The sequence below is a fragment of the Australozyma saopauloensis genome, chromosome 5, assembly GCF_035610405.1.
Source record: "Australozyma saopauloensis chromosome 5, complete sequence".
Taxonomy (NCBI): domain Eukaryota; kingdom Fungi; phylum Ascomycota; class Pichiomycetes; order Serinales; family Metschnikowiaceae; genus Australozyma; species Australozyma saopauloensis.
Genome location: NC_086135.1, coordinates 638,036 through 657,504, shown reverse-complemented (window position 1 = coordinate 657,504; position 19,469 = coordinate 638,036). Strand labels below are relative to the sequence as shown.

The following is a 19,469-nucleotide window of genomic DNA, read 5'->3' as shown; positions in this document are numbered from 1 at the left end:
TTATCAATATTTAAGTTCTGTTCGAATACCCAAAGAACTTTTCAACGGTTTGATTAAAAGCGGACGAATTGTCTAGATATAGATGATGACCCGCGTTTGGAATCGTCTCGAAGGTGGCGAGTTGTGGTTCTAACTTGTCTATCTTATCGACACAGTATTGACCACCTTTCGAGTTCATCCAATCATTCTCACCATAAAGCCAGATGGTTTGAATTTTGTGGTCAATCAAGAACTCAACAAAGCCTCTTTCAGAGAGCGGTAAGCGAGGCAAAATTTCGTGGTTTATGAATTTAGTAATTGCGAGTTCGCCAGAAGCCTGGTACTGGTTGAAAATTGAAAATGAATAGTCGTGCAACTTCAAAATAAGTTCCGTATTATCGGCCAGTTCTTCTTTCGAGTTGCTTTGAAGGTTGTGAAAACGTTGGAATGACCATAATGATAAAATTTTAGAATAGAAAGGTCCAAGCCATTGAAGAACTTGAAATGGAGAAATGTTTTTTCGCCAGATGGTTCGGAGAAACACATTATTGGGGAATTTTGGCCGACCTAACCTCTCCCAAAGCTTTACAAAATCTTGGTTTATACCATTATGTTCATTATCTTGCGCAGCCAAGAGTTCTTTGAGAGGATTGCTTTGTACCTCTGAGTGATCAAATTGAAAATCTCCTTTATTAATCAAGCTCAACTCGCTGGGCTCCGTGCCCATTGGACTGACAAGAGCAAATTTTTGGACAAGAAGGGAACCATCTGATTGTTTATTGTACTTCATGAGATAGCAACTGGATAGGTATGCACCCATTGAGTGGCCAATTAGATCGAATTGTTTCAACCCTTTAGCCAATCGCCACAATTCCAATTTGTCAATGAACCAGTCCTCAGCTCCAGTGATTTGATTAATTTCATCCAGCACACTCGCGCTCGAAGGCAATTTCAAGAGCTGGCTTGGGAATTTCGGTCTTGCGGAATTGCCAAATCCCGGCAAGTCAATCACATGAACGACCATGTTCGGATAGGAAGAGGCTAATTGTTCCACATTTTTTAAAAAGTAACCAGAAGCTGCCATGTAGCCGTGTATCACTACCAAATCTTTCTTAGGTACACTAGTGTTGGTCTTGTTGGTTATCTCCAACTCATGGATATATAAAGATCCCTCTGTATCTGAAGGCAATTGCGTGTCCAAGAACCGAGCAACCAATGGCCGCTCGGAGGCTGATTTCTCATCGAAAAGATTGTGGTCTAAAGGCACGAGATACACATTGGCGGAGAAGATTGCTTGGAAGAGCTCGTGTTCTTTGCTTAGATTCTTAGCATGTGCCTCTACAAATGCTGGTGATTTGAACCCGATTTCAGTGGCAACTTGGATTGCTGATGATGTGTTAAGCCAGTCCCTTACTGAGTGCCACAAGTCGATTGATTTGCGGGGTTTTGAAGCTGGTGGTGGGTTTTCAGTAGCAACTTGAGACATAGCTAAAGATAGGAAGTTATCAGTAGATAAGCACGTATATAAACTGGACTCGATGCAGGATTATGCCTAATTCAGATGACAGGAAATACTCACAAGGAACGAGAATTGTTCACAGTAAAATTGCATTGTACTACTTGTGCAATATATCGTGATTCAATGTTTTCTATTATTACTTCCTAAGTTATGCGTAAACATCATTGCTAAGCACACCCCTTGCATTCTGGGTGAGAACTGATCTGTGAATAGGATTTTGACGACCTTCAATTTATTGGTGACGAATTTCAGCCTCAATTTTGGAGTCTTTGAACAAATACCAAGCTGAGCGTCCATTGTTCGCCTTAACTGTTGTAAAACCCCACTCTCCGAGTCGTTTGTATAACTGTTCAAGCGGCATCCTGTCTATGCCTCCATCCGCCGCTGAGCCCAAAAGTCGCTCGTAGCTGCTTTTTGGCTTGTTCTTATCTGCGTGTATCACTTCTTCAGTCGCGGCTTTGGTGTGGTTAATTCGGACAGCGCACAACTCTATATCATTCATGTTAGCAATAACATCAAGAAGTGGGCTGTGATCATCGCGTATAACGGCCTCTTCAATTGTAAGAATGAAATAGTCATTGTACTCAATATCTTTTTTCGAGTTGGGGCCTTCACCAATAGTTTTATTGGTCTTGCCCGCAGAAGAATTTTTGCTCTCTTCTGGAGGTTCAAATGACAATTCTCTGTCGAATAAACTTATTCGCTGGCGGCGGATATATTCGATGAGCTCGTCGGATGACTCCAACAGTTTCCAGAAATCTCGGGACCCATAGCATTCCTCAGGAAGCGTTTTCAAATTCTCAGAATTGATGGCTAGCGAAAGAACATCCGTCGTAACTAGGTCAGAAATATAATAGTTTCTCACTCTTTTATCAAGAGAATCATCCTGGAAATACTTTTTCTTTAGTTGGCGGACGTTTTCTCGTAGAGTATGCTCCGCGAAATTGTACTGGATCAAACTGGCTTCTGAGAAGAGATGTTGCTTTTGTTTAAAAAAAAAGATAATTGGCGTATTTGCGAGAAGCCGCCGGTACCAAATGAGTGATTTGGAGAACGAAAATGGAGCCTCGAGAGGCGAGTAATATGATGCAAAGTTGGAAGCTATGCGCGAGTGATAAGCACTCATGGCTTTGCGATCATCTCCTCTTGTGCTGATTAAGGTTGTCTGGTGGTCTTCTGACGTTGGATTGCCGTATAATAGTTCAATCCTCTTGTTCAAGAATTCATCTGCCTCAGCCTCTAGATTGAGCGGATTGTCGAAAATGTTTTTAAGTATATCAGCTTCTACCCTAGTAAAATCTTTAGGATTAAAAATCGGTTCCCCGTTGTGTTCATTTGAAACTAGCTTCCTTCTGGTGAAAGTCTGATACAGCGGTGCACTTTTCTGTATGAAATTTTTGGCAGTACCACGAATGTCTGTAAGTCTTTCTGAGGCTTTTTTGTACTCTTTAAACAAATGCCGTATGTGAGGAGGTAGTCTTGATAGGGTTTTATATGACATATGATGGGGAAAGGGATAATATATAAGCGATGAGCAACAGTCGGAAAGCAGGATTAGAAGTTCTGGACTCAGAACTATGAATGGTCGTGATTATATGCAAAGGTATGTACAAGAAAATGCTGTCAACGGCAATAAGGGAGTATGGGGTTTGGTCTGATCTTGTTCCCTGAGGCCTGAATCAAAAAAGCGTGCGAGTACCAAAGTGAAATTCATGAGTGTATTATGAGAAAGGCTTTAATCTGGACAAGAACCTCAAGGTTGGTAGAAGATAAATTGAGTTCGGGTCTTTTGTGCAATCTCTAAATGGAAATAACCATATAGTCATATTTAACTACCACTTTCCATTCACAAGAACAAGGCAACTTGTCCGAGTGGTTAAGGAGAAAGATTAGAAATCTTTTGGGCTTTGCCCGCGCAGGTTCGAGTCCTGCAGTTGTCGATATTTTTTGTGTCTATTACCCTCTCGTTTTTTTGATTTTTGAGTAAAGGCCTATTCCATTCTTCTTTTTTATTTGTAAGCCTTGGTGAGTTTTCATTTGCTTACTGTATTCAAATTGATGCGATGCAAAGAGTAGTCTTATTCAGCGTTCTTATGCTGTAATTGGTGTGAACGACATGCATCGACCATAGTAATACTGCGCTTTAATTAGAATGACTCAATTCTGAGTTTAATGCAGACTATTGTTTTGTTAATCATGCGGGTCCATGACAGTTCTTTGTGGAGTAGTTTCTACCACATTTTTGGAGTAGTCGTTTGCATTTGCTCGATTGATCTCACTCCCACACTATCAAATCAAACTTAAATAGCATGAGGTTGAAGACTGAATGCTCCGATCGAAAAACATTCACCTAGATTTTTTAATCTGAGGATTTCGTTCGAGGCACTTTTGCCAGATTTTAGTAGACTCACATCTATGTCATAAATTCGAACGTAAGCATGCGAATACTCAAAAACTCGAAATTAAAAATAAATAGGAAGCGAAATGAGATTAACAAATTTATAAACATGTAAACTAATTACTACTGACAATCTTTCTTCTCTCATCTTTGTCCTCAGATATAGACCTCCAACTATGTCCTCCTGTTGATCTCATCACGGCCTACTACATCCAAAAAATGGCCGACTTGGATGATTTGGAGTTGGGTGGCGACATGTTCGCAGAACCAGAGGGTTTCTTACCTCCGCCTCCGGAATCACACTTTGTGACCTACGAGCGTGATGCAAATGAAACGCCTAATAAGATCACTCTCAAGTTGGTTGGAAAATCACCACTCTGGGGTCATCTACTATGGAATGCCGGTAAGTATACCGCACAATATCTCGATAAGCATGCAGAAAGACTTGTCACAGGAAAGAAGGTGTTGGAGCTCGGTGCTGCCGCAGGTTTACCATCATTGATTTGTGGTGTTAACAATGCTCTGAAAGTCCTTTGCACTGATTACCCAGACCCAGATTTGCTTTCGCATATTCAGTATAATGTCGACCATTGTGAAGGTCTAGATCCAAGTAAAGTATTGGTGAGGGGGTTCATTTGGGGTCAGGACGAAACTCAATTATGTTATGACGAGTTGAACGAGAACCAACTTCCTGAGAAAATCGAGGAATCTGAAAAGTTTGATTTGATCATCTTGTCCGACTTGGTATTTAACCACACTGAACACCAAAAACTTCTCGGCAACTGTCGTGCAGCATTGAAGCGTGACGGTGTTGCGTTGGTGGTTTTTAGTCCACATAGACCATGGCTTTTGGACAACGATCTTGCATTCTTCACCGAGTGCGAAGATTTTGAGTTCAAGGCCAAGAAGATTGAAATGGTCAATTGGAAACCCATGTTTGAGGAAGATGACGAGACCATCGAGATTAGATCCCGTGTCTACTGTTATGAGTTGATTCCACAATGGTAAACACGCTTAATATATAATAGAATAGAAACAGAATAAGCAAACAGATGTTAAACTAGAGCGTTGTGCCTGAAGTCATGGACTATTCTCTTCACTCAGTCTCCAAATACGCTACTACTAGATTCTCATATTCCTCAAAAGAAGTGCATGATTGTTGGAATCTCCTACCAGAAGAAGATTCTTTTTCATCAATATCTCTACGTTCGGTGAAGCCCATGTAGTTTCACCCTTGAATTATATCCATTGGACTGAACAATATATTAAGTATACAGTGTTTGATGAGATGACTCAAGCTTAAGCAGAGTTAGAGTTGGCCTTTCTCTTACCGTTGACCAAGGTGACGTTGATGAATCTCTTGGTGTACAACAATCTCATGTGAGCTCTACCCTGAGGTTGCTTTGGCTTCTCAGTCTTGTCGACCTTTGGAGTTTGAGACTTAACCTTACCGGCACGAGCCAAGGAACCGTGAACCTTACCCTAAGGAGTTAGTAAAATGAATTGGACGAGGAGAGTTTCTAGCCTACTTGGAGAATGGAACTTCAGAATGACATAACGCATCTCATGTGTAATAGTGGGGAACTCATTTCCCTGCTTGCAAAGGGTATTCAAAGCCTATATGTCATTTGCTTTTGATGCGGATAATTCGGTGTTCGGGGCTGTTTGCGACAAGATCTTGAGAGGAGATTTCGGATTTCCATTTCTCCTGGTCATACGAATATGATATGTTCTTAGGTCTCTGACATGATGGGATAATGATAGCGAGGGCTAGAAACTCTGTCTGACGTGATTTTGGGGCCTAAACATACCATTTTGTTTAGTTGTGATTATGAGGAAGTAGATGTGACTATGGGAGGAAAAGCTTTGATTGAGGGTGCGGGAGGCAAAATTTGCGTTGTGCACAAACCACGCGGTGCACACGTGACTCGGGGCATTAGCCCTCAATATTTGGAATCAGTGTTCTAGTGACAGTGAAAATAGATTTAATATATTTTGGAAACAGAATTCATTGATGTAATATGAGGTGATTGATTGAAGATCAGTTGTTTTGTTGCCTTTTGTTCTCTTTCATCCGTGATCAGGACAGACGTAGGGTCTCTAGAGAACGAAGGGAAATACGCCAAGTGTAATTGGTACTGGGAATAAAACGAAATGAATTACAGCCATAAAAAATGAAAAGACTTTCTACTTCAAAACATTCTTCTGACTTGTTGCCAAGTCTGGTGTAGATCATCTAGAACCGATGTCATCCTGTTATACATATGAAATCGAAAGCAGTTACTCAAAGAATAGCCGAGAAATCGTTCAAAAACATTACTCGCTGAATATAGAAACACTTTAGTCTACAACACTATAAACTGACAAATAAAATAGGGTGACTTTGCGAATATACATTTCAGTCTCCAGAGGACCTACACTCCCAAGGAATTTAAGGCTTTAAATGTAAACTGTTTTATATTTTATACTTGATCACCTCGAAGCTTGATCTTATTTAAGTGCAAACGTGAGTATTAGCGTCGTCATAATTAAAATGAAGAGCGTGATCACTAGGATCGAAACCAGGTACTGCGAAACTGGAAAGTATGAAGTCAAAAGCAAGTTCTGCACTCGATAGTATCGAGTAGCACCAAATATCAACGTCATTATTCCCAAAGCAACAAAGGCTCCACCCACTGGCTTGGCGACCTTCTCGGTAGCGGCGGAGGTGGTGTTGATTTTCAACAATTGCACAATACCAATGCCGATGGTGACCATCGAGAGCGAAGTACGTAGCCAAGCGAGGAAAGTTCGTTCGTTTGCAAGCTGGTGAGTTAGTATTAACGGGTGCATAGATCAGTTGTTCGATGTACATACATGATCCCTGGCCACTGCGCCTTTATTCTCAAGGGTTAACGATTGTAATTGAGAGAAGAAGCTCTTCTGATTTGTGTCATTGCCATCCAATAAGCTATTTGTCTGTTCATCGTGTTGGGCCATATTGAGACAATTGGATCCCGGGTGATATCAGAGAGATGGAATAGATAAAGAAAGACGCAGCAGGAGCAATGGGGTACGAGGTGCACAGCAGAACCTTCAGTGACCACCAAGATTGGAAGAAAAGAAGTATTCGAACTGATTCAATGGACAGAATTCTCAATAGCCACAGCTATCGGTGAATTCGGTGTGAGAAATGAGAAATGCAGCCACAGTGCTAATCACCACAACGCAGGACAGGGAGGGTCTATCAGATAAAGAGAAGCGCATATGGGGACAGGGGAAAGCTGCCAAACGCAAAAATACACAACCAGGCACATTTCTTTTGTTCTAAAGTTTTGATACTTATTTTGTTTGCTTACCAATTTTAATTTTAATTCTATAATATTACTAAGTATGCATGTTAGATGATGTGCTAGTACGGACCTGCGTACCAGGCACCGCTGAGACCTCGCTCTGATGGCTGCCACGGGAGCTGCTAAAGGCTAGATAAGGTCAATATTGTATTTTTCAGAAGTGTGCAAAAGCGAGGTTTAGAAAATCGCCATGAACGAGCCCATCAAGGCCAAACCGGTCAACAAAGTACCGGCACTGCCACTTCCAGCATCATTACTGATGGTCACAGTGGAGTAGGTTCTCTTCTCTCCAACAACACCGCTGAGCGAACCCATTCCAATCTGGCCACTGGGAACAGGAGGAACAGATCCATAGAGAGTAGAAAACTCCTGTTGATATTTGGACTGAGTTGTAGCTAAGTTTCCAGCTGCGTCGGTGCCTGTGACCCATACCAACGTAGGTGAAACAGTCTCAGTAGGATCCTCAGCATAGCACAGGGTAATCCAAACCAAGAGGGAGAGAAAGAAAAAATGCATTATCAGAAATATGGGGGGTTGTAGTAAAGGAGAGGTTTGCACGCGCTTTGCTATCAAGAAAGTGGCAGAAAAGGACGAGATGAGTAGCGAGTTCTGAAACACTTATACTTTAAGTGATCGAAGGACCAGGCTTCCTAACCGGTACTTGGATCGAATCCTAAACACTTGCCTGCAGTACGATGAATTATTGTGCATAATTTTTTCTGAGACAAGCAATCTAAGGGGAATTTCAGCATGAATTTTTTTTTAAACACGTTACCAAGCACACGTAAACTATGGAAAGTTGGGATACAAGATAATTTTAGGCATTCAATGATTTTATTTTTAGAATTGGTAACTAGCAAATTCATGGCCGCAGTAGCCGTGCCTCAGGAGGATCTCTATAATTAGCAAAGTGGCGGAAAGTAATACCGAAACATAAAATTTTTTCTAGTGCAAAATGCATGCCGTGCTTGCAACGGCCATTGCCCGAATAGAAGGACGTTGGATTCTAAACATTACGATGCCTTAAATGGCTCTATGCAAGATCCGCATAGAGGGCTAATTGCATCACGGATCATCGTCAGCCTCAGAGGTGGACAATCGAAAGTCTATCGTTTAAAAGATGAACCTTAAATTGATGAATGTGAGATCCAAAGATCTGGCCTAGGGGCTTAGTTCATATTTCTTGATGCTTGGTTCAAATGCTTGGAAGCTCGTCATGGAGCCAAGCCGCTCCCTTGTAGCTTGGCTTGTCGTCATCTCGCAGGGTCGATTCGGATGATATGCTGAGCGAATTTTGTCAGTAGATACACTTACGCGAACCGTGAGTCAGCAGGCACAAATAATCACAACCATTTCCTGCAGGTATTTCTTCTTGTACAACGGCACACCTGCTTTCGGTTGACACCATCCGTATGCAACTGCCAACATTGAACATTTTGATTCATGCTATAAGAATTAGATGAAATAATCAACCATAGGTTTCCGGATGGGAGGCTTTCCGTTGTCTTGGTTGACAGCTTCGAACACCTTGTAGTTACGACTGAGATCATCATCAATGGATAGGATGGAGGCGACATTGCCACACCGATAGCAGTAATTTGGCGCAGACCACACAGTGACGAGGCTTCCATTGAACATCTCGCGGTAGCCCTCCATCACCAATTGATGTGCACGCGCTATTAGAGAAACGTCATTCTTGCGGCAAAACTTTTGTGTCTCATTCTCGCCGAAGAGATATCCAGCTCCACGCGGAGAAACGCCCCATGACGAAAACTCATCGGGGTCAGACCAAAGAAGATCGCACATGGCTCCTTCATGTGGAACCTCCTGTTTCCGGTCTAAAGCGCGAATCTCATCAAGAGTATCTACATCTGGCGAAAGCCCTCCATGGACGCAGAACACACCTCCCTTTCCACCGACAAGAGCACCTAAGGACACGTAATCAAAAACTTCACAACAGTATCTCCAGACATTTGCGTTTCCATACTTTCGTAGGCACTCGTCAAAAAACCCGTATACGGTGGTGATTTGACGCGACTCATGGTTTCCCCGAATCAACGTGATCCGATCCGGATAGCGGATTTTGAGCGATAGTAGAAGTAGTAAACTTTCCACCGAGTAAAATCCCCTGTCTACAAAGTCTCCTAGAAACAAATATTGTGTTCCGGGACATTCGCCTCCTGTTTGAAACAAAGTGATAAGATCATGTAATTGTCCATGTATATCACCACATATGGTGACCGGCGGAAAGATTTGCTGTATATTCGCTTCCTCCACCAAAATCTCTATTGTTTGTGTACAGATCTGTTGGACTACAGCTTCTGGAATGAATTTGCAGGCTTTGACATCTTCAATAACTCTATTGTTAGTAAGGAGAAGCGGAGGAGAAGAGAAGGGTAATTGATAGACGCGTTCGGCTCGATGGTTAATCAGAATTCAACATAATTCACCGAGTGGAAAGCTTATTTTACGTACTGGTCGATATCTAGCATTGAAGAAGTGGTTGTGTTAGGTCGCCTATTTATCACTATGAGATACAGGTAAACGCGGGGCAAGCAAAACAACAAAAGTGCTAGTATTTTGTGTGCTGCGATGCAAATTATTTGCCTAGTCGTCAAAATTTAAAAGAGCGAGGAATTGGTCAATGAGAAACTCCTCTATGGTTCTGTTTCGAGAAACGAACTTGTGTTCAATTGTCAATATAAATCCCTGCAATCCGTGCCATTCAATTTCTCTGCGAACAGGTTCCACGAAATAACAGAGAATTGCGGAATCCCACAAATTAACGGAGACTTTAATGTTTTAACTATTATTTCTCAATAAATCGAACTCGTTTGTTATCTTTTCTGGCATACTGGTCGTTTCAGCTTCCGCGCTATATACACCCCCGGCCTTATCACTATCATTCATAGTCGGAGCCACACATCTTTTCCGGCCAGTAACTAGCTTTGATATGGGGCTTTCCGCAACGAAAAATGACTTTCGTTCCAAAAGTTGGGTAACGCTTTTGTTTGTTAGCATAGCATTGGTCGTGGTCATCTTCAGAGGAGTGTCACAGTTTCTGTATCTTCTCACTGAAGTAACCAGCAAATGCGAGCACAATGACCAACTTTCGGACTTTCATATGAAAGTGTTGAAACAATTACAGGATGAAAATATACTAGAGGATCCGGTTGGAAATAGAATCGGCAAACCAACATTGAATCCATCCGAGTCGCTCTTAGCGAAAGGCAGCAAAGCCATGGTAGCTTGCGATGTTCCTCTTTGTTCAACTATGGGTAAAAACATCTTGTTGAAGGGTGGCAATGCTGCAGACGCTGCTGTTACTGTCGCGTTGTGCATTGGATCGGTAAACCTGCACTCTTCGGGTATTGGCGGAGGTGGATACATTGTGAGTACTAATGGGACCGATGCTATTACCATCGATGCGAGAGAGATGGCTCCTAACAAGGCCCACAAGAATATGTTTGTAGGCTCTCCAACACTTTCTTTATTTGGCGGCTTGGCTGTTGCTGTACCTGGGGAACTAGCTGGATTGTATCTGTTGTTTGTGAACCATGGCCTGGGAATTTTGACCTGGGAGGATCTCTTCCAGCCTGTGATCGAATTGAATCGCGAGGGCTGGCCTGCGGATGAAATCTGGATTTTTGCTGTCCACAAAATGCACGAGCTTGTTCTCTCTAAATCGAGATTATTAAGCGACCAGTGGGATTTCATATATAAGGGCGAGAAGCAGCATCTCGTTGAAGAGGGTGATATTATTAGACGGCCCAATTACGCAGACACACTCGAAGCGATATCCAAGAATGGCTCACACGCAATCTTTTATGATCCTGATGGACCGTTCGCTCCAAGGTTAGCCGCAAAGACAGTCAATACTGGTGGTATTCTTGATGTGATGGACTTTGTCAATTACGAGCCTGAGGTGTCACCGGCTCTAGCATTCAACTTCAGTACAGGTGACGCTGACTATGAACTCTTCACCAGTTCTGGTGTCTCATCCGGTTTAGCCCTTGTTGCAGGACTTAACTTCTACAGCACCTTGAACAATCGAGACGCTCCTGGTGAGAATGATACCGATTTGCAACAGCACAGACTCATTGAGGCTATGAAGTGGACATCATCTGCTAGATCGCATCTCGGAGATGCAAATCATACTTACTGGAATGAAGTGAAGCGCCAATACACATCTCCTGAATGGGCAAACACTATCATTGACGAGAAGAAGTACTCTGACAACACGACTTTTGACTGGAATCACTACGGGCCTTTGTACGAAATGGCAGGCAAGCATGGAACCTCTCATTTTTCTGTTGTCGACGAGAATGGCAACGGTGTCAGCATGACTACTACTGTCAATTTATTGTTCGGATCTATGGTATATGACAACAAAACCGGAATCATTTTGAACGACCAAATGGACGATTTCTCTCTCCCACACCACAGCAACGCTTTTAACTTGACCCCTTCAATCCTTAATTTCATCTACCCTCGCCATAGACCACTCTCGCTGATGTCCCCAACGATAATAAAAAAGGATGGAAAAATAGACTTACTTATTGGTGCTGCAGGAGGATCAAGAATTGTGACCGCTATTTTGCAAGCTATAGTAAGAAACTTGTTTCACGGATTACCGCTACTCAACACGATTGCATACTCTAGAATACACCACCAGTTAATTCCAGCTTATGTCATGGTTGAAAATAACACGGTTTATGAAAATGAATTTGCTTCAATGAATCCGCACATCGAACAGAACTTGGCAAAATTGAACCACGAGTTTTTCGAGTCTGGTGCTCTCACGGCAATGAACGCTATCAAGAGGGCCAATGGTACTTGGGAGGGAGTCAGCGATTTCTGGCGGAAGCACGGAAAGGCCGACGGCTACTGAGCAATATTACAACAAATTTAGAAACCACACAAGACAGACATAAATATTGTTTGAGCAGAGCCTGCATTGCCAACGAGCATTTAATCGCATCAATTCGGCGTATCTACTCAGGAACTCTACTCTATTCATCGCTGTCAAGATATGTATAGCCTCCTATTGCGCCAATATGCAAGCAACGAGCTCCTTTCATCCTATCAAAAAAAACGGCTTCATCAATAAAATCACTCATTATAGGAACACACGATACAGAGAAGCCGTTACTCTCCTGCCAATCGGAACAGCTCCAGTATGATACAGGATCTTATCCCTAGCACCACTTTTATGAGCCGCATCTCGTTTCTATGGGGCAGACTGCATCTAAACGAATATACTATTTGGAATGCCACCATTTTTCACGTACTCGAGTAGATAATGTAAGAAAAAACCGGAAGTTTGATAAGGAAACAGATACAGCAGAGTTTGCTTATCCCTTTTTTCCCGGCTCAAACCCGTCCCTGGTCCGCCAACACAACACTTCCGGGAGATTAGACCATCACTCACCATCTCCCTAAGTCCGGGGTTTCCTGCAGGACACATATAGGACCAGTGGGGGTGGCTAGTTCCCCAGATTTCGGACTTTTCCAGTAGCCCGGAGTACAAATAGCAGGCCTGTTTCCCAGCTTTGCAGCCCCCCTCCATTAAAATTTCACCACTTTTTAACTTCTCTTCCTCCTATTTATTTTATTTATTCTGCAATGTCTACCTTCCAATACCAAGACCAATTACAAAAATTGCCTATCCCTGATTTGGCAGAGACTTGTGCTAACTACTTGAAGGTATTGCAACCTCTTCAAAACGAAAAAGAACATGAGAAAACCATTGAAGCTGTCCAAAAGTTCTTGAAGTCTGGCACTGGCGAGTACTTGGACACTGAGCTCCGCAAATATGCCGAGAACAGAAACTCTTTCATCGAACAATTCTGGTACGACTCATACTTGAACTACGACTCTCCTGTGGTGTTGAACTTGAACCCTTTCTTTCTTTTGGAGGACGATCCATTCAATAACGAAACCACATCCGTCAACCCTCAGGTCAAGAGAGCGGTTTCGTTGACAGTTTCTTCGTTGAAGTTCATCAGAGCTTTGAAGAATGAAACCTTGAGCGTTGACATGCAACGTAACGGCAAGCCTCTTTGTATGTACCAATATTCGAAGTTGTTTGGAGCCTCCAGAATCCCTACCGATGATGGCTGTGTCATGCAATCTGACCCCAAGTCAAACCATATCATTGTGATGAGTAAGTCGCAATTCTACTGGTTCGATGTCTTAGATCAGGACAACAATTTGATCATGTCTGAGCAAGACTTGATCATCAACTTCTCCTCAATTATCCAGGACTCGATGAAAACACCAATCAACGAAGTCGCCAAGTCTTCGTTTGGTGTCTTGACCACCGAGAACAGAAGAGTCTGGGCAAAGATTAGAAACTCTCCTACTATCGTTGACAACAGCAACAACAACGAAATTCTTTCTATCATCGACTCGGCATTGTTCGTCATCTGTCTTGATGACATTGTGTTGAACGATCTCAGCGAGTTGTCCAAGAACATGTTGTGTGGTTTGTCTATCCTTGAACGAGGTGTTCAAGTCGGTACCTGTACTAACCGTTGGTACGACAAGTTGCAAATCATCGTCACACAAAATGGTAAAGCTGGTATCAACTTTGAGCACACTGGTGTCGATGGTCACACAGTCTTGCGCTTTGTGAGTGACATCTACACCGACTCTATTCTTTCTTTTGCTCAATCCATCAATTCTAATGCTCCTTCTTTGTGGGGAAAAGAGAAGTTGAACACAAATTTCGAGAGCAGCTCTTTGGTCACAATTCCAAGAAAATTGGAGTGGGACTTGACTCCCGACTTGTCCTTGGCGTTGAGATTTGGTGAGACCAGACTTTCTGATTTGATTAACCAAAACGAATTCAAGCACTTGGAGTTCAAAAACTATGGCTCTTCTACCATCAAGAAAATGAAGTATAGTCCGGATGCTTTTGTGCAGATGGCTTTCCAGGCAACCTACTATGCTTTGTATGGAAAGGTTGAATGTACCTACGAACCAGCTATGGTGAAGAGCTTTTTCCATGGTAGAACTGAAGCCATTCGTACCGTTAGTCAAGAGTCGAACCTCTTTGTTCGTAAATTCTTTGATCCAGAAATGGCTCCACAAGATAAGTTGAAGTTTCTTTCCGACGCTTGTGTCAAGCATACCGAACAGACAAAGAAATGTCTTCAAGGTAAAGGTGTGGACAGACATTTGTTTGCTTTGTTCTGTATCTGGAAGAGATACATGGCTGGCGCCGAGGACTCCGCTCCGCTGGCTGTCGACATGAGACAAGATGACACTATCACAAACACTGAAATCTCAAGTTCCGCTTCTGATGACACTGTAGGCGGAAACAACCACAACAATGTCAACTTAGAATTGAACTCCTTGCCCGAGATTTTTGCTGACAATGGATGGGACAAATTGAACAACACTATCATTTCAACTTCAAACTGTGGTAATCCTTCTTTGAGACTTTTTGGATTTGGCCCTGTTAGTCCAAATGGTTTTGGAATAGGCTATATCATCAAGGATGACTCTATCTCCATCTGCGCTGCGTCGAAGCACAGACAAACAGACAGATTCTTGTTGACTTTGGAATCGTACTTGATTGAGATCTACAGAATGTTCAAGGAAGTCAACGAGTCTACCATAACTGTTGCTCCAATTGACATCAAGAATGGCGCTCTGAACACAATTGTTTCTACCACAGTCTCAAAGGCTCCTAAGGCAGGTAAGGCAGATGCTCTTAACACTTTGCTCGGTGGATACGGATACTTCGACATGGGTGATGACGAAATCAAGTCTAGAGGCCAAACTCCAGAGCCACCATTTTTGTCGCGTATTGATAGCAACTTCTCCATCAGAGAAATCGAGAGAAAGCTCAGATTGTCGGAATATTAAGTTCATAAAAACAATATATTATGTAAAACAATTCACTTTTTCGAGTTATGTTTCTGGTTAGTCGTTCCAAGTATTTCATAAAGAGTTGATTAAATGTTTAAATACTATACAAGTTAAATAAAGTCTAGATTCCGAATGTACCTTGGTTGAGAGCTGCCCGCATACCAGCTTTATTTTGCTTTTGGTTCTTTTTGAAACCTCCAGACATCGGCATGTTCATCATTGTCAACTCACTTGTGGTGGGTTTTGGCCTAGGCTTTTGAAATTGTTGTGGTGGAGGAAAATACCCTTGTTGAGGTGGATAGTACATTGGCTGAGCCATGGGGGGAGCGTAGCCTCCTTGAGGAGGGACACCGTATCCTTGAGGTGGTGGTCCGTACCCTTGAGGCGGTGGTCCGTATCCTTGAGGTGGTGGCCCGTAATTTTGAGGTTGTTGCCACTGCATGCTGGGATTATGCGTATCTTGCGGATAATTTGCAGGGGGAGAGGCTACGTTAGACTGACCCTGAGGATGCATTTGCGAATGACCTGGTGGACCTCCAGGATGCTGACCAAGAGCTTGTCTCGGTGGACCTTGTGGGTATTGGGGATGTTGGTGATATGACTGACCATGGGACGGAGTACGACCTTGGCCTTGAGGTGGGTATAATTGATTCTGAGGTGGTGGCTGGGTATGCTGGGTCTGTTGAAAATGCTGTGGTTGCTGAGTATGCTTCAATTGCGGATTGTGCTGCGATTGTTGGTTGTATGACACAGGCTGTTGATAGCCATCTTGTGGGTTCTGTTCGTAACTTTGACCATTTTGATGTGCTACATGTGGTTGATGGTGATGATGCCCAGGAGGCATAGTGTTCACTGAACCCAAAATGTGATTTTGGTTCTCGCCACCTGAATTTGTCAGTTGGTATGTAGTGTTCCCAACCTGTGACTCATGGTGTCCATCATAAGGTGGTTGACTAACTTGAATATGATTGTGATCATTCCTGTAGTCCATTCGTTCCGCAGAGTTACCACGACTCTGCGGAAATTGCTCTGGAAGTCGACCTTTACCTTGTTCTGGAGCATAGTAGCCGCCAGCAGGTTCTGAAATGTTTGTACGGTCATACCCTATCTCACCCATTTGCGGAGCCGCTTGCGGCACGTTCGCTTTGAATTGAGAGTTCTGATAAGCTCCATTTGGCTCTGCACTGCCATTGAACTCCTCATACGAGTTCCCCATTGTAGGCATCGGAGGTGGGGGACCAGCTGGAAGATTTTTTGGCATTGCAAATTCGTTTCCATATTCATCTCTCCGCTTCTTCTTCTTCTTCTTCTTTTTCTTTTCAACCTGTGGTGCCTCAATTTCTCCATCATTGTACTGATATTCGTGTCCATTAGCACGCACTGGACTTTCATCCTCCCGATTGGGCACTGAGAGATTTGAAGTTTGTTGATGAGGGAATGGCCGGTTTGGGCTTTCTCGAGCTGGGGAAGAGCGATTGGGGGAGGAGCGATCGGGAGAACGCTCCGTTCCTATACGTTCAAATGATCTATCAGCACCAAAGTATTGAACTGTATCATTTGCATGGTGATCATCGTAATTCTCATCAAGTGACATGTTTGGATGTTCCCCGGAGCGAGCTTGTCTAGATGTCCCATATTCTTGGGGCACCCGAGTATGAGAGTCTTGTACCGGATGGTGGTCTTTAAGGACATGGTCTACCATAGAATATGGTTTGATTGTAGCGGGTTGGTGAACGTCCTGGCTTGCTTCATAATTATCGCGTTCAGGCAGCCGCGAGGGAGGTTCTTCATTTTCCAAATGATGGTTTGGATGATGCGGATGTGACTCTGAAGCCATTCTTAGGTAACTTCTTTCAGGAATCTCGAAGGAGTGTGACGTTTTCATGTTCGCCGATACGAGCGGAATGTCTAATTCCAGCTTCTTCTTTTCTCTTTCCGGCAGCAAAGAAAGTTCCTTGGCGTAAACTTTGTACCCTTGAAATTCAGGATAGTCCAGAGGATTTGTACGTTCAACTGGCTCAGAAGAGTGTGGCGCCTTTTTCGGTGAAGGGGGCTTAACATGAAGAGCTGAAGTTTTTAGATCTAGCGGAGGAGGCCTTGGTCTATCCTTTTGATTTCTCGTCGTTAGCGGAGAAGTGGTTTTAGCCGGGACATCTTTGTGAGTTCTTTGCTCAGAAGCTGCTAGTGAATTCAAATACACTTGATAGTCACTCATCTGCTGTCTATCCTCAAGACCAATACTGTCGATGGCCGATGTGATTTCAGATAATAGAGAATCTTTCTCTACCGGTGGAGGGGGTCTTTGATCCTCCTTCTCAGGAATTTGCGACCTTTCGACATGACGGGGCACCTTGACCACAGGTGGCAGAGGAAGATCCTTTGCATTTGTGGGAGACTTGAACATAGAAATGTATTCATCGGACAGTATTGTAGTTTCGGTAATAATCATCCATTTCTGGAATCCACGTAAACCCGCTTCTACAACAATCGATCTCCCGAAAAGTGATTTCATAGACGCAGACTGGTCAGATCCAAGAGATGAAAGCCACGTCCAAATGTAGTAATCCTGTAGCGTAACGCTGGAGATAGTCACATCCGAGTACAATGGAATATTAGGATTTACTCCACTGGATAAGCGAGCCCAGCCCGGGTACACATTATAGTTAGATGGTTGCAGGTTTGCAGTCAAGCGCGAGAGGCAGCGGCGAGATTCCTCTGTAAGTGTGGATATGATCTCAGATGTCGATTCTTTCTGGAAAATGTTCTTCAAAATTGTGTAGTTCTCGATCGAGAGAAATGCATCCTTCTTGTCGAATCTAAGCGTGTGACGAATCTTACTCAAGAGTTCGTACGGATCAGTAGATTTGCGAGTTGATCTTACGTGAACGCACGGGATTGTGATGACCGATTTTACAGGATTCTTGTCCTCTGGAGGAGGATACGTATTTGAGATCAACAAAGATTGCAACGTTTTCGGTAAATTCAAGGTCTCGGCCTCCGTATCAGGAAGCATAGCTCTTAGAAACGATAGTAGAAGATGAAATAAGCCGTTGGACAATTTTTTCCACGCCTCTAACCCGTCTAGGAAACTCACCTCTCTGATCATGGTTGCATCATAGAACGCCGAGTTCAGTTTGGGAGCACAGGAAAAAGCCCATATGCTTGCCATCTTGGAGATTTTCTGCCCATTCAAATGGTTGTACTGTGAATTTGCAGAGAGACTGATAAGAAGATCTAGGAAATCGTACACAATGGATGCATGTGACGCCGAGGAGAGACATTTCGGCATGATGGTCAAAAAAGCATCCTTCGGATAGCCCGCCTCGTGCTCCTTTCTCTTAAACTCCTGGTATACGTCCCAGCCAATGATCTCGTTGTTCGGTAGCCTACACCATAAGAACTTAAGGCCACAGGTGAGCGTGAACTCATCGAACTCGGCCAAGAGAGCCCTCGTTTCCGGCTCTCGCGACACATCGATCATGACGCCGTTCGGAAAAACGCGGGATAAAAACAGCTCGAGTTTTGAGTCATCCACCCGGGACCGATACGGAAGGAAAACATGGGGTGTTTTCGTTCCTCGCGCCTTGAGGTCGGCGGTGATTAGATGCAACAAGCCCTGGAGTTTCTTCCGGGTGAGCTGATCTTTCCCGATCGCCGTCAGCTCCTTCTCCTGAGATGGCGGGATGGCCGGAAGATCTATGTGGTTTTTCATAGTGTGTATATATAGAACTAGAGAATCAATAAGACTAACTAAGCATTAAAAAAGGGGTTTAAAATCCTCGGAAAAGAGGGTCGGTTGTACAAGTAAAGAATCCAGGGGCAAATCTATGTACGGTTTTGAGGGCCAGCGATCTGGAAATCCAAATCAGACGTTTTGGCACTGATGGGTAATGCAAGTAGGGATCAGACTAGTAAGTGCGTACACTCCTTGTAGAAGAGTAGTAACGAAGGCGCGACTGCACACGCCTCTTTTCCGGGACGTGCGAACCTGGATACAAGGTAGACCAGGGATAGAAGAGAAGAAGCAGAGAGGGAATAAAGAAAGCAGAGAGTATGGTATATTGAGTTTATTGAGTTTATTGTAGTTCTTTTTATTCTTCTTTTTTTGAATCAAATTTGAGATATATGAGAGGGATGAGATCGCAATAGAGTGCTTATTGCCGAACTGATAATCGGCGTGTACTGCGGATTCTAAGCCTCCAGATCAACTAGAACAGACAGTACTTTCTTTGCAAACACTTTTTTGTTCTTCATGTTGAGATTCTTTTGTTTCAGAAAAAAAAAATTATAAAATTAATACCTGTGGCTACGAGAGATGCCAGGGCAATAGTAAGTTTATGGCCTGAGTGAATTTGCTTACCAA

The 19,469-nt window shown here is 43.2% G+C and overlaps 8 protein-coding genes and 1 non-coding gene across 9 annotated transcripts; 4 read left to right on the top strand and 5 right to left on the bottom strand.

The window, feature by feature from the left end:
* Positions 1-10: 10 nt before the first annotated feature.
* Positions 11-1,465, bottom strand: PUMCH_004179 (uncharacterized protein; the record flags this gene model as incomplete). Its single annotated transcript, XM_063023126.1, has 1 exon — positions 11-1,465. One exon carries the CDS (start codon positions 1,463-1,465, stop codon positions 11-13), a length of 1,455 nt encoding a protein of 484 aa, XP_062879196.1.
* Positions 1,466-1,730: 265 nt separating this feature from the next.
* On the bottom strand, positions 1,731-2,999 carry PUMCH_004178 (uncharacterized protein; the record flags this gene model as incomplete). Its single annotated transcript, XM_063023125.1, has 1 exon — positions 1,731-2,999. One exon carries the CDS (start codon positions 2,997-2,999, stop codon positions 1,731-1,733), a length of 1,269 nt encoding a protein of 422 aa, XP_062879195.1.
* A 357-nt stretch (positions 3,000-3,356) lies between these two features.
* Positions 3,357-3,438, top strand: PUMCH_004177. Its single transcript has one exon. It is a non-coding gene; the product is annotated as a tRNA-Ser (tRNA).
* Positions 3,439-4,115: 677 nt separating this feature from the next.
* On the top strand, positions 4,116-4,904 carry PUMCH_004176 (uncharacterized protein; the record flags this gene model as incomplete). The annotated part of the gene is made up of 1 exon (XM_063023124.1): positions 4,116-4,904. One exon carries the CDS (start codon positions 4,116-4,118, stop codon positions 4,902-4,904), a length of 789 nt encoding a protein of 262 aa, XP_062879194.1.
* A 291-nt stretch (positions 4,905-5,195) lies between these two features.
* On the bottom strand, positions 5,196-5,710 carry PUMCH_004175 (uncharacterized protein; the record flags this gene model as incomplete). Its single annotated transcript, XM_063023123.1, has 2 exons — positions 5,196-5,378; positions 5,708-5,710. The coding sequence occupies 2 exons, from the start codon at positions 5,708-5,710 to the stop codon at positions 5,196-5,198; spliced, it is 186 nt and encodes a 61-aa protein (XP_062879193.1).
* Positions 5,711-8,683: 2,973 nt separating this feature from the next.
* PUMCH_004174 (uncharacterized protein) lies at positions 8,684-9,034 on the bottom strand (the record flags this gene model as incomplete). The annotated part of the gene is made up of 1 exon (XM_063023122.1): positions 8,684-9,034. The coding sequence occupies one exon, from the start codon at positions 9,032-9,034 to the stop codon at positions 8,684-8,686; it is 351 nt and encodes a 116-aa protein (XP_062879192.1).
* Positions 9,035-10,181: 1,147 nt separating this feature from the next.
* On the top strand, positions 10,182-12,119 carry PUMCH_004173 (uncharacterized protein; the record flags this gene model as incomplete). Its single annotated transcript, XM_063023121.1, has 1 exon — positions 10,182-12,119. The coding sequence occupies one exon, from the start codon at positions 10,182-10,184 to the stop codon at positions 12,117-12,119; it is 1,938 nt and encodes a 645-aa protein (XP_062879191.1).
* Positions 12,120-12,853: 734 nt separating this feature from the next.
* On the top strand, positions 12,854-15,103 carry PUMCH_004172 (uncharacterized protein; the record flags this gene model as incomplete). The annotated part of the gene is made up of 1 exon (XM_063023120.1): positions 12,854-15,103. The coding sequence occupies one exon, from the start codon at positions 12,854-12,856 to the stop codon at positions 15,101-15,103; it is 2,250 nt and encodes a 749-aa protein (XP_062879190.1).
* A 124-nt stretch (positions 15,104-15,227) lies between these two features.
* Positions 15,228-18,818, bottom strand: PUMCH_004171 (uncharacterized protein; the record flags this gene model as incomplete). The annotated part of the gene is made up of 1 exon (XM_063023119.1): positions 15,228-18,818. One exon carries the CDS (start codon positions 18,816-18,818, stop codon positions 15,228-15,230), a length of 3,591 nt encoding a protein of 1,196 aa, XP_062879189.1.
* Between the last annotated feature and the right edge of the window lie 651 nt (positions 18,819-19,469).